A 13,014-nucleotide genomic window follows, 5' to 3' on the forward strand; every position below is an offset into this window, starting at 1 on the left:
ATGAAAGCGGTAAATTACACTGAGGTTTCTGAATTTGTGTTCCTGGGACTGTCTGCTTCCAGTCCTGCGCAGCATTTCTTCCTTGCCTTCTCCACTGTGTCTTACGTTGTAATCATTCTGGGGAATCTCCTGGTTGTGTCTGCAGTGATACTTGAGCCTCATTTACATTCTCCCATGTACTTCCTCTTAGGAAACCTCTCATTTATTGATTTATGTCTTTCAACATTAACAGTTCCTAAGATGCTTTCTGACCTTTCCTTTGGGAACAATACCATTTCATTCCAGGGATGTGTCACACAGATATTTGCCCTGCATGTTCTGGGTGGGTCTGAGATGGTGCTACTCATAGCCATGGCCCTGGACAGATATGTGGCCATATGCAAACCCCTCCACTACCTGAGCATCATGAACCCACGGATGTGCACTATGCTTCTGTCTGGAGCTTGGGTTATTGGTCTCCTTCACTCAGTGGCCCAGTTAGCTTTTGTTGTCCATTTACCATTTTGTGGTCCCAATGTGATTGATAGTTTTTACTGTGACCTTCCTCAGTTTATCAGACTTGCTTGTGCAGACACAGATAGAATGGAGTTCATGGTAACTGCCAATAGTGGGTTCATTTCCACTGGCACCTTCTTCTTACTGATTATCTCCTATATTTCCATCCTGGTCACTGTGTGGAAACGCTCCTCAGGTGGTTTGTCCAAGGCCCTCTCAACACTTTCAGCTCACATCATTGTGGTAATTCTGTTCTTTGGACCTTGCATCTTTGTCTACATGCGGCCATTTCCTACAGTGTCGGTGGATAAGTTTCTTGCCATATTGGACTTTATGATTACACCTATCCTGAATCCTGCCATATACACACTGAGGAATAAAGACATGAAGATGGCAATGAAGAGACTGAGCAATCAAGTATTAAGTCTGAGAAGAATCTCCTAAACAACTTGGAAGTTATGAAGTGCTGTGTGCTGAAAGTTATTCTGCAAACACCCATGTTTCAGAGTCATGCTGTCTGGAGATAACTAATACTTGAATTCAAAAACATTTGGTAGTTCATTCCAACTCAGTTACCAAAAATGTAACTAAATACTTCCTTGCTTTGAATAACCTTTATGTAGTTGTATGACTGTAAAATATTGAAAACGTACTTCTTTCATTTGTCCCACATTTTGATTTCTTCATTGACTAAATAGAATAGTTTTAAATTGCAGCCTCAGTGCCATGCTTTGCAGTTACTTTTGGTACATGTGGTTACATATTATCAGTTGTCACAATGTCCCAAAATATTTGAGTAAGGAGAATGATGGGTTCTATACACAGATAAATTTTTGGCAAGCAATATCTTTCACATTCTGGTCTGATCGGTTTGTCATTTTGTTTCCTTACTTTAAGCTATTATTCATTTTAATAACTGAACTCAGTTACATGATTATAAGTTTTGCATGTTTTTTGACTCAATAGGTTAAATATTGCTGATTAGTCACACACACAGAAAATTGAATCATGCAAAGCAGTAGTTTGGCAATTACTAATTACTAGTAATTAGTAAATGGGAAAAGTTAGTATTCCTCTCAAGTTTGAAGTGAACCTTGCTCCTAAATGTGGTATGAAAGGAAAAACTATAGTTTTAGAAATAGCACTCAAAAAAAAAAAAAAAAAAAGAAACATAGAAGCGAGGGACTTGATGGAGAAAAACCTATCTAAAATAAGGTCTTTGAGGTGCTGATCAATTTAAAATGATGCTAGAAACAGATACACTACAAAGATACAAAATGAACACTTTGGCCAAAAGTCCCTGATTATTCAGGAGCAAGTATATATAATGAAGAATACTTAGATGCTGATACTTCTCAAGGTTTTTGAAATATGACCCTAAGCTGTCACTGATTCTGGCCAAAGACAGACAAAACTACCGTATGTGGGGATCTAACGCAACATGCATCCCTGCTTTCAGACGAAAGAAGGATTCCCAATGAAACTGTTGGACAAGTGTAGACAATTGGGTGCTGGACTGTCTGACTTCGTCTGTACCAGCAATGTTGGGGTACACTTAAATAAGAGACTGATGGAATTACAATTCCTTATGAAGGATTATACGACCATAGTAAAATCGGGAAAATCAGTTGGGGGGTGGGAGTTTCGGGGGAAATCCCAGTCTCTATGAAATTGTAACACATAATTCAAAAATTCAAAAAATATATATAAAAAACCATGTGGTAAAATTCCATCCTAAGTTACAGGCCTTTAAACCTGCAAACCAGTATCGGAAAAGAGCACCCTGAGTCAGAAACCCAAAATCCCAAAACAGCAATGATGAAGACTATTGGGCTTAAAACCAAAAAACTCCCTTAACACAGCGCCAGATATGAAAGGACAAAAATCATTTCAGAAAGGAAGAATCAGTTACAAGATTGCCCAAAGAAATGCAATGGTCCACATTGTAATAAAGCCTAAACTTTGAAAAGAACCAAAAAATTTGGACCTAATTAAGGAAGAGGTAAAATGGATTGAGAGTGAAAGTTGCATAGAAGCAGGCAAATGAATAATTTTAAAGTGAGGCAATTTAATAAAACGATTATTTAAAACTTTATTATTGGTTCCAAAATAAAAGAAATTAATCAAAGTCTACATATTCAAGCAAGTTGAAATATACTTGCAAATATTTGAGAAACTGACTTCAGTGGGTCAATTATAAGATATATTCTGATAAAATTATTAGATATTTAAAACAAATATTTTGAGGCTTCTAGAAAATGTTCAAATATCCAGGTTAGAGAGAAAGTCAAGTTCACATCTGATTTTCTGATAATAATGTACAGAAAACAAGAATTAATGAAACCACATTTCAAGAGACTCCAACAAATATGATGAGAGATAAAATTTCACATACAGTCAATATGTTATGCATTTATTCCTGGAGTATAAAAACAGTCTTTCAAGTGTGCAAGCTTCTGTGGAAGCACTACGTAAGGAATCCATTACAGGACAAGCTGGTGCCTACCAAAAGTTATTTAGAAAAGTCGCAAACTGGTGGTCAGAATTTAATTAGACAAACCAAATGTATCTGCACATAAAAAACAGTATTTAACTGTTAATCGACAAACAGAACACATTAAATCTTTTGTTATTACTTATTTATATTGGAAACATAGAAGGAGAGAGCCCGGCGGCGTAGCCTAGTGGCTAAAGTCCTCTCCTTGAACGCCCCGGGATCCCATATGGGCGCCGGTTCTAATCCTGGTGACCCTGCTTCCCATCCAGCTTCCTGCTTGTGGCCTGGGAAAGCAGTCGAGGACGGCCCAATGCATTGGGACCCTGCACCCGCATGGGAGACCCGGAAGAGGTTCCTGGTTCCCGGCTTTGGATCGGGGCAGCACCGGCCATTGTGGCTCACTTGGGGAGTGAATCATCGGATGGAAGATTTTACTCTCTGTCTCTCCTCTTCTCTGTATATCTGACTTTGTAATAAAATAAATCTTAAAAAAAAAAAAAAGAAACATAGAAGGAGAGACAGAGAGAAAAATCTTCCATCTTCTGGTTAGATGGTGAGAACTCCAACGTGGGCCCAGGGTGTCAAGGCTTTGGGCCATCTTCTGCTTTCCAAGGCCACAAGAGGAGAGCTAGATGGGAAATGGAACAGATGGACATTAACTGGCACTCATATGGGATCTCACCACTTGCAAGGTGAGGATTTAGCCATTGAGCTATTGCACTGTCCCTGAATACATCTAATTTTTTTAATGAGAAGTGAGGAAGAGCATGTTTATTTACTAATCAGTAGTAAGTATGTGCTGGAAGATATTTAGAAAAAGATCTGGTAACTTAAATAATGCAAATGTGTGTGTGTGTGTGTTTTCTAAATGGAAACTAAGGGCATTACAGAAAGGTAAATACTTATAAAGATTTAAATGAAACTATGAAACTAATAGCTAAAAATATGGTAAATATTTCATGACATGGGCATAATGTTTACTGCCAATCTTGCCACTTCAAGCATGATGAAATATCTCCAGAATCCATTGGCTGATATAGTCTGCCCTACAGTCTCTGTTTGCCCAGATATTCACTGCCAACGCTTGGTTGGGGTAGATGATCAATTTGTTTTGTCTTCCATCCTCTGTTGTGGTACCAGGTGTCCTATGCAGACTCCAATGTATTGCAATATCCTCCATGTGTATCTGCATATGCTGTCCACTGCACTGTCTAAGCTACTGAGGAGGACCGACTCTGACACATGCATGCAATGGTCAGACCATTGAACCTGCAATTCTCTCCATGTAACTTGGAGTTTTGAGTCCAGCAATTCAGTTGAGGGGATACCCATAGAAACTTCATCTGTTGTGACCCCAGAACTGATTCTTGCATGTGTTTGTCAATACAGGGTCTGGCACAGTCCATCACTCCAATTTTTTCTATGTCTTTGCTATTATAGACTGTGCTGCTGTAAATATAGGATTACAGATCCCCTTCTCATATGCAGATTTCATTTACTTTGAGTGTATTCCTAGGAGCAGGATAGCTGGGTCATATGGCTGTTTTATTTGCAGTTTTCTAAGAACTCTCCACACTGATTTCCATAGAAATTGTACTAGCCTGCACTCCCACTAGCAGTGAAGGAGGGTAACTTTTCCCCCACATCCATGCCAGCAGGTGTTGTAAGTAGAGTTCTGAAGGTAGGCCAGTCTCACTGGAGTTAGGTGGAGCCTCAATATGTTTTTCATTTGTATCTCCCTGATGGTTAGGAGCCTGAGCATCTGAACATCTTTTCGTATGTCATTTAGTCTTTTGAGTTTGTTTTTTTGAAATATGTCAGTTTATTTCCTTCGCCCATTTCCTCACAGATTTGTTTTTTTAACCATCCCTGGATTTCTGAAGCTCTTTGTAAATCCTGGATATTAGTTCCCTATCACTTGTGTAGTGTGCAAAGATTTTCTCCCATTCTGTTGGTTGCTTTTTCACTTTGTTAATTGTTTCCTTTGCTGTACTGAAGCTTTCTAGTTTGCTGTAGTCACAGTAGTTTATTTTGTCTTTGCCTGTTCTTTCGGCGTCTTTTCTAAGAAGTCTTTCCGCACTTCTATTTGTTTAGGAGTGCTTCCTATGTTTTCCTTTAATAGTTTGATGATTTCTGGGTGTACATTTAGATCCCTGATCCATTAAGACCTGATTTTTGTATAATGTGACATTATCAAAATGTCGATATTAGCAGAGATATATACAGATTCAATGCAATCCCAACCAAAATCCCAACAGTATTCTTCTCAGAAATAGATAAGAAGATACAAAAGTTCATCTGGAAACACAAAAGACCACAAATAGCCAAAGCTATCCTGAAGAATAAAAACGAAGCAGTAGAAATCACAATTCCAGACCACAACACATACTACAAGGCAGTGGTCATCAAAACAGTCTGGTACTGGTACAGAAACAGAGAAGAAAATCAATGGAACAGAATAGAAACACCTGAAGGGAGCCCACACATGTATAACCAACTAATGTTTGACAAGAAAACTGAAAACAATTCAGGGAAAAGCCTGGTCTCTTCAACAAATGCTGTTGGGACAATTGGATAGTAGCTTGCAGAATTAAGAAGCAAAGCCCTCATCTGGCATCATTCTATTTTAAAGATTTAGTATTTTGCTGATAACTATGAGCATTATTATTGACTTTTTCTTATTTTGTGCACAGTGTTCATGTTTTTGCTTAAACTGAGCTTATTATTACACCTAACATTTATTTTCATGTTAAGATGTTAATATGTAAGAATTAAATTTTGGGGTCTGAAAATATCATTACTTTTGCGTGAATTATGCATCTGGGTATATGATTACAAAGATCTTTCTCACATAAAGAATTGTCTAAAATTTATCTGTACTTTTTGATTTTCCATTTACTTTTTATTTTCAAAAGATATATTTACTTGAAAGGTAGAGTTACACAGAGAGAAAAAAATTATTTTTTGGGCCCAGTGGTGTGGCCTAGTGGCTAAAGTCATCGCCTTGAACGCCGCAGGATCCCATATGGGTGCCAGTTCTAATCCCGGCTGCTCCAATTCCCATCCATCTCCCTGCTTGTTGCCTGGGAAAGCAGTCTAGGACGGCCCAAAGCTTTGGGACCCTGCACCCGTGTGGGAGACCCGGAAGAGGTTCCTGGTTCCTGGCTTCGGATCGGGGCAGCACCTGCCTTTGGGCTCTCTTGGGGAGTGACTCATCAGACGGAAGATCTTCCTCTTTGTCTCTCCTCTCTGTATATCTGACTTTGTAATAAAAACAAATAAATCTTAAAAAAAAGAAAAAAATCATTTTTATTACTTTTTCTAAGTTAAAAAATTAAATCTAATTTTGTCAATTTTGTTCAGGTGTCAACATCATGTATTGATAAATTTATTCCATGTGGACCTTACAGAATCCTGGCTAATCTCTCTCTACTGGATTATTTTATTACATTCCTCACTTTGAAGATATTATGCATTTGTAAAAGTAGAACTATGATTATTCCACTTTGGTTCCTCAGTGACATGCTATGCTGCAGGATTCTCCCTTGATGGCAGCTGTCCTGGAATCTCCTGGTTGTGTCTGCAGTGATACTTGAGCCTCATTTACATTCTCCCATGTACTTCCTTTTAGGAAACCTCTCATTTATTGATTTATGTCTTTCAACATTAACAGTTCCTAAGATGCTTTCTGATCTTTCCTTTGGGAACAATACCATTTCATTCCAGGGATGTGTCACACAGATATTTGCCCTGCATGTTCTGGGTGGGTCTGAGATGGTGCTACTCATAGCCATGGCCCTGGACAGATATGTGGCCATATGCAAACCCCTCCACTACCTGAGCATCATGAACCCACGGATGTGCACTATGCTTCTGTCTGGAGCTTGGGTTATTGGTCTCCTTCACTCAGTGGCCCAGTTAGCTTTTGTTGTCCATTTGCCATTTTGTGGTCCTAATGAGATTGGTAGTTTTTACTGTGACCTTCCTCAGTTTATCAGACTTGCTTGTGCAGACACAGATAGAATGGAGTTCATGGTAACTGCCAATAGTGGGTTCATTTCCACTGGCACCTTCTTCTTACTGATTATCTCCTATATTTCCATCCTGGTCACTGTATGGAAACATTCGTCAGGTGGTTTGTCCAAGGCCCTCTCAACACTTTCAGCTCACATCATTGTGGTAATTCTGTTCTTTGGACCTTGCATCTTTGTTTATGTGTGGCCATTTCCCGTAACATTGGCAAATAAGTTTCTTGCCATTTTATGATTATGATTTTGACTTTATGATTATGCTCATCCTCAATCCTGCCATTTATACCTTCAGGAACAAAGACATTGAAAAAGACAATGAAGAGACAGAGCAATCAAGTCCTGAGTTTGAGGAAGAACTAAATAATACATGAAAGTGCAAGTCATTCAGTGTATTTTCAAGCTGCTCCAATATCATAGATGATTTTATATTCATATAAATTCAAGAATAAGATGACAGCCACACAAATTGTTTGATATATACACCATCATATGGATTAAGTATATGACTTGTATATGGAAGCTTAGATATTTATAGGGAATCATGAATATTTATATCCAAAATTTGTAATTTATGACATGTTTCAATCTTTATTTTAAAATTATCTTAAATTCTTTATGACATTTCAATACAGCTAGTACACATTGTATATGTATTGTTTATTTTTAGTTGTCCATAGATTCCCTTTAAAATTTATCAGAGTATCAAAGTCACATAATCATAATCAATAGAAATAATTTATTCTATTAACAGATTGAAAGAATTATAACAAAATGATTGCTCATTGCCATACTTTACATGCACAATCTTTATTTATATTATAAATAATTTATTTATTCAAAAGAAAATATCCTTAGGTTCCATGTTGAGTTACCTGTGTTCAGTACTTATGATTTGTTTTGTAAAATATTTTGAACTGTCAATATAAATAATGATTTACATTTTAAGCTTTTTTGCATAGTTAACTTTTTTGTATCATTCAGATTGGAATATTGGTTATGACGTTACTTTGAATTATCGCATTAATCCTATTCACACAATGTTTGGTAAGTGAGTTATAGTCTCACAGCACACCTATAGAAAGGTGGTGCAAAAACATACATTGCTCAAAGTGTGGCCTCAGGTTTTAAGTCATCTAGATTGAAAGTATTAGCTTAGAGGTAATTTACTGCCCAGAATAACTTGGAGCTTACATTAATTTCCTATAGCATTTTTGCTTGCTACAAAGTGAAGAAATGTAATCCAAAGCCAACAGACCTTAACATTATAAGAATGGGAAGGAAAAAAATTTGTGAACATGTAATAAAGTATAATAGTGAGAAGAGTTTCTTCTGCTACTTTATCTTTATTCCAAAGTGTAGGGGATGAAGAGAGCTGAACAGGTATTTTCAATATACCATTCTGTACTCAATAGATCAGCCTCTCCTGGGTGATGACACATGCATTCAAACCACTGAATGCAGTGGTTTGACACTGTTGCTTCATTTATGTTGACATAAAACAAAATTCCTGGTCAGCAGAAATTTGCTACCTAATAACGTAATGGCAAATTAGGCATTATTTAAACTCATGAAAGGTGATGTAACCTGAAGGTACATATGGTTAGTAAAACATCTGCATATTAATAATACACATTTCTATCTTGTTTTCCGGGGAAAGAACCCTTCAACACAGGAAAAAAATATTTTTCTTAAATTGAAAATGAGAACCAGCTATGGTGATTTGGGTTTTCACTTAATGCTATTAAAGACACAGAAGATAATTTTGATGAAACTTCCATAAACAAGCACCATTACTGTTTGGACTTTAGAGAAACATTTCAAATTTTCTTAGTTGATTGGAAATGTCAAAATTCACTGACTTAAAACTAATCCTATTTCTATATATTAAGCCAGGAAAAAAGGTACTTATAAAGCAAGCCCTCTGAATTATCAATTATTTCGTAAGAACAATATACAGGGAATTTGAATCTTACATGCTGGGATCTAGGTGTTAATATTCACTATGATTCCATGTAATAGTTTCTAAATCTATTCATAGCATATTGCATATCTTTATTTCTCAAGGTATAGATGCCTGGATTTAGGAGAGGTGTAATAACTGAATAGAACACAGCAAGAAATTTGTCTACCCAGGTGATACTGAGTGGCCACACATAGATGAAGATGCAGGGTCCAAAGAAGAGCACCACCACAGTGATGTGGGCAGTGCAGGTAGAGAGGGCCTTGGATGCTCCAGTTTTAGAGCTTTTGTAGACAGTGAGAAGAATATATGTGTAGGATATCAGCAATAGAATAAAGCAGGTCATAGCCAGAACTCCACTGTCACCATTCATTAAAATCTCCAAGTTAGAGGAATCCATGCAAGCTAGCTTGATTACCAGTGGTATATCACAGAAGAAGCTATCTATTTCCTTGGGGCCACAGAAAGGCAGCTGCACAATTACAGCCATTTGGCTCAGGGCATGCACAAAGCCAATGGTCCAGGCAATCACCACCAACCCAGTGCACTTTTGCAGGCTCATAATAGTAGCATAATGGAGAGGTTTGCAGATGGCCACGTAACGGTCGTAGGCCATAACTACTAGAAGCACCATCTCACCCCCTCCAACAAAATGCACAAACAGGATCTGGCACATGCAGCCTCCAAAGGAAATGGTCTTGCTCTCCCTGAGGAAGTCTGTGATCATCTTAGGAGTGGTGACTGAGGAAAGCCACATGTCGACAAAGGACAGATTGGCCAACAGGAAGTACATGGGGGAGTGGAGATGTGAGTCAGTGATGATTAAGATTACGATGAAAACATTTCCAGACACGATGAGCAGATAAAGCATCAAAAATATCACAAAGAGTAAGGCTTGAGTGTTCCATGACTGGCAAAGTCCCAGAAGCACGAATTCTGACACTATAGACTGATTTCCTAAATCCATATTAGTTGGTGTGTTCTTTAAAATAACCTAGAAATAAAGATAGATTATTAGTTAGGTGGGACTTAATTTTTAGAGTTTTGCACTAAAAGCTGCATCTAGGAGAGAGAAAAATAAATGGGAAGAGAAACATGGAATACCAATATATAGTATTGTGCTCCAAAGAGATGCTAATTGGTTACGACTGATTTTTCTAGAAATAGAGCTTGAGGTGGGAATGTTAATAAAGTGACTGAGACTTTAGGAAAAAGGAGTGAGGAAGCAGGTAAAAGGCTGAAAAAAAAAAAACCCACAAGTTTGTCAGGAAGTCAGGAAATTAGCTTCAGTTCTGAATCCAGTAAGAATGTGGTGAAGTACCACCAACATTACATTAAATTACAAAAATATAGGTAGGAAGATGATAGTAAGGTGATGTTGAATTCCCCTACAAATGCCCTGATACAATATGACTGTTTTCTTAGCCATGCATAAAGATTTCTGCAAGGTTCAGTTGAATTTTTACTGTAATAAAATCATAAAATTAAATGCTTAGCTTATTCTAAAATATGAGATAATAGATCATACAGTAGCATCATTTTCTTCAAGAAGATTTTTGATTTTCTTCTACATTTCTTCAGTGACACATTAGTCATTCACTAGCATGTTATTTAACTTCATGGTGTTGTTAATTTCTTTTTTCTTCCTGTTGTTGATTTTTAAAATTTCGTTTTATGACAGTTTCATAGGCTCTGGATTTCCCCCAATCCCTCCCAAGCCTTCCCCCCATGTTGTATTCCTCCACATTGTTGTAGTGGAACAGTTCATATCCAGTCATAGTTCCTTCATTGCGGGCGTGTACCGTACATAGAGTCCAGCGTCCTATTGTCAAGATAAATTCAATAGTTTTATTGGGAGACCTTCTCCATTCTGAAAGTAGAGCTGGCAGAATATCATCCCCTCCAATGTAAAGCTACAACACAACATCAATAAGAATTTTTATGGAGTTAATTGACATGGTATTGAGTAACCAATATGTTAGAAAATGCAAGTGGTTTTTCATTTAAGGGGATGTGTAGTAACTGTGTAATGGAGACTTTCTTATCTAGTAACATGTTATTTAACTTCATGGTGTTGTAAATTTCTATTTTTCTTCCTATGGTTGATTTTGTATTGTGGCTTTTCATTTAAGGGGATGTACAGTAACTGTGTAATGGAAGCTATCATATCCACATATGAGGATAAAATGCAGTATGCATCTCTACTTCCAGAATAAAGATGGACATCCAAAGAAATTGTTTACCATATGACAATAGAATGCTGGACTCTGTCATTGTCCATGCCCACAATAATGGACATTTGACTGTGTATGAGGAACTATACTGCAGTAACGATACAGGGGAACTCAGTGGGTGGGGGAGGGAATTGGGGAGGAGATAAGGGAAATCCTACGGTTTATGGAATTGTATCATAAAATAATAATAATAATAATAATAATAATGTAAGCAAACAAAATAAAAAAGAATGATATGAGATAATAATTCAGAAAGAAATTAGGCAGAAGGATATAACATATATGTGATAGAATGAGACAAAGCCTGATGCAGTTTTCTGGTAATTCACTGGTGAGGTAACAGAGCATGAGCTATGTACATGGGTTTCTTTAGCCACATGGAGTCCCTGGCTCCTGACCCCCAACTACAGACTGACCCAGCTTCAGCTTTTGTGGGCATTTGTGAAGCTATTCACCAGATAGCAGCTTGCTCACCTTCTCTTTCTCTCTCCATCTCTGTCTCTCCCTCACTTGCTGGGTCCTGTCTGTCAACTGGATAAGTATGTCTTAGAAAAGCTTAGTTATCATCACTCATTTACATCCGCTTAGATTGATGGTTTTATAAAAGGAGAATTATTCTGAATATTGAAAAGATAATTTCTCGTTTTCATTTCTCTTTTATTAACTATCTCTCTTCTTGTTATTTCACTTTTTAAATCTAGTAAATTGTGTTTTGAAATCTCTAAAGCAGTGCCAAAGACTGTTGGGGATGGAAACAGTTACTACATAATGGACACGACTTTCTTCTTGCTTTATGTTAGAATTCAGAGGTATAGATTATAAACAGAAGCAGTTTTCTTTAAGAAATTAGGTAAAGCATATTTTCTGCAAAAAAGGAGATGTAGGATAAAATTTCAAATATTGAATACATGTCCTCCATATTGAGGACATGCCCAATCTCTTGTTTTCCAAGAAATCAACATTTTTACCCTTTACTTTTAGTTTTGCTCTTGCCAGGAGAGGTTATAAAATTTTAAGAAGAACTACAAGAGGCAATGGGGCATCTCATTTATGCACCTCTGAAATGCTTACTTTTAACTCAAAATTTTTACAAACTTGACTAGTCATTCTGGGATCAATGGAGTTGAAAAGTTAGGGAAATTATATATGTGGAATTTCCATTTTAGGAGATGTAGCACAAGGAATAGTAATATAATGATGCCGCCTATGATCACAAGCTACAAAAAGACAAATATTGCATGGTCTCACTTTATATGTACACATACAAATAGAGGTGGGGGAGGGAATGGGAAGATGTGGGTTCAAGAATCCAAAGTGTCAGGCAGGAGGAATTAAAGTTTTTTGATCTAAGGCACAGCAAGGTGACTCTGTAAATACATAGTATTAAGTACTTTAACATGACTAAGAGTGAAAATTGAAATGTCTCACTAACAGTAAGACATTATGCAAGAGAGACATTTCAAATAGCAAATAAGAGCAAACTCTGCAAAGTTCATAGAAAAATACAATTCATGAAAAATTGCTGAAATTTATGCATAGAATTCAGTAGTAGACATTTCTGTGGACTTTCTGAGGTCCCTCTCAATTATCATAATATTGGATTGTACCCTAGATTATATACAATTATTATGTATCAATTGAGAAGAAACAAACACGACAGCAAAACGTTTTCCCCTTTTAAGTACAGTATCTCCCCGTGAAATTTTTTTTGTAATAATAACTTTAAATGTTTAAAAATTATCTTGAAGACAGTCACAAAGTAATGAAGTGATGTATTCAAACCGTGCTTCTTGAAGA

The 13,014-nt window shown here is 36.9% G+C and overlaps 2 protein-coding genes and 1 pseudogene across 2 annotated transcripts; 2 read left to right on the forward strand and 1 right to left on the reverse strand.

Annotated features, from left to right (window-relative positions):
• Nucleotides 1–939, forward strand: LOC101524002 (olfactory receptor 4F3/4F16/4F29-like). The gene has a single exon (XM_004584619.2). It carries the CDS (start codon nt 1–3, stop codon nt 937–939), a length of 939 nt encoding a protein of 312 aa, XP_004584676.2.
• Nucleotides 940–4,640: 3,701 nt separating this feature from the next.
• On the forward strand, nt 4,641–7,444 carry LOC131480478 (olfactory receptor 4F15-like; annotated as a pseudogene).
• Nucleotides 7,445–9,023: 1,579 nt separating this feature from the next.
• Nucleotides 9,024–9,965, reverse strand: LOC101524236 (olfactory receptor 4K14-like). The gene has a single exon (XM_004584620.2). The coding sequence runs from the start codon at nt 9,948–9,950 to the stop codon at nt 9,024–9,026; it is 927 nt and encodes a 308-aa protein (XP_004584677.2). The 5' UTR covers nt 9,951–9,965.
• Nucleotides 9,966–13,014: the final 3,049 nt, after the last annotated feature.

This window comes from Ochotona princeps, chromosome 6 (genome assembly GCF_030435755.1).
Source record: "Ochotona princeps isolate mOchPri1 chromosome 6, mOchPri1.hap1, whole genome shotgun sequence".
Lineage (NCBI taxonomy): Eukaryota > Metazoa > Chordata > Mammalia > Lagomorpha > Ochotonidae > Ochotona > Ochotona princeps.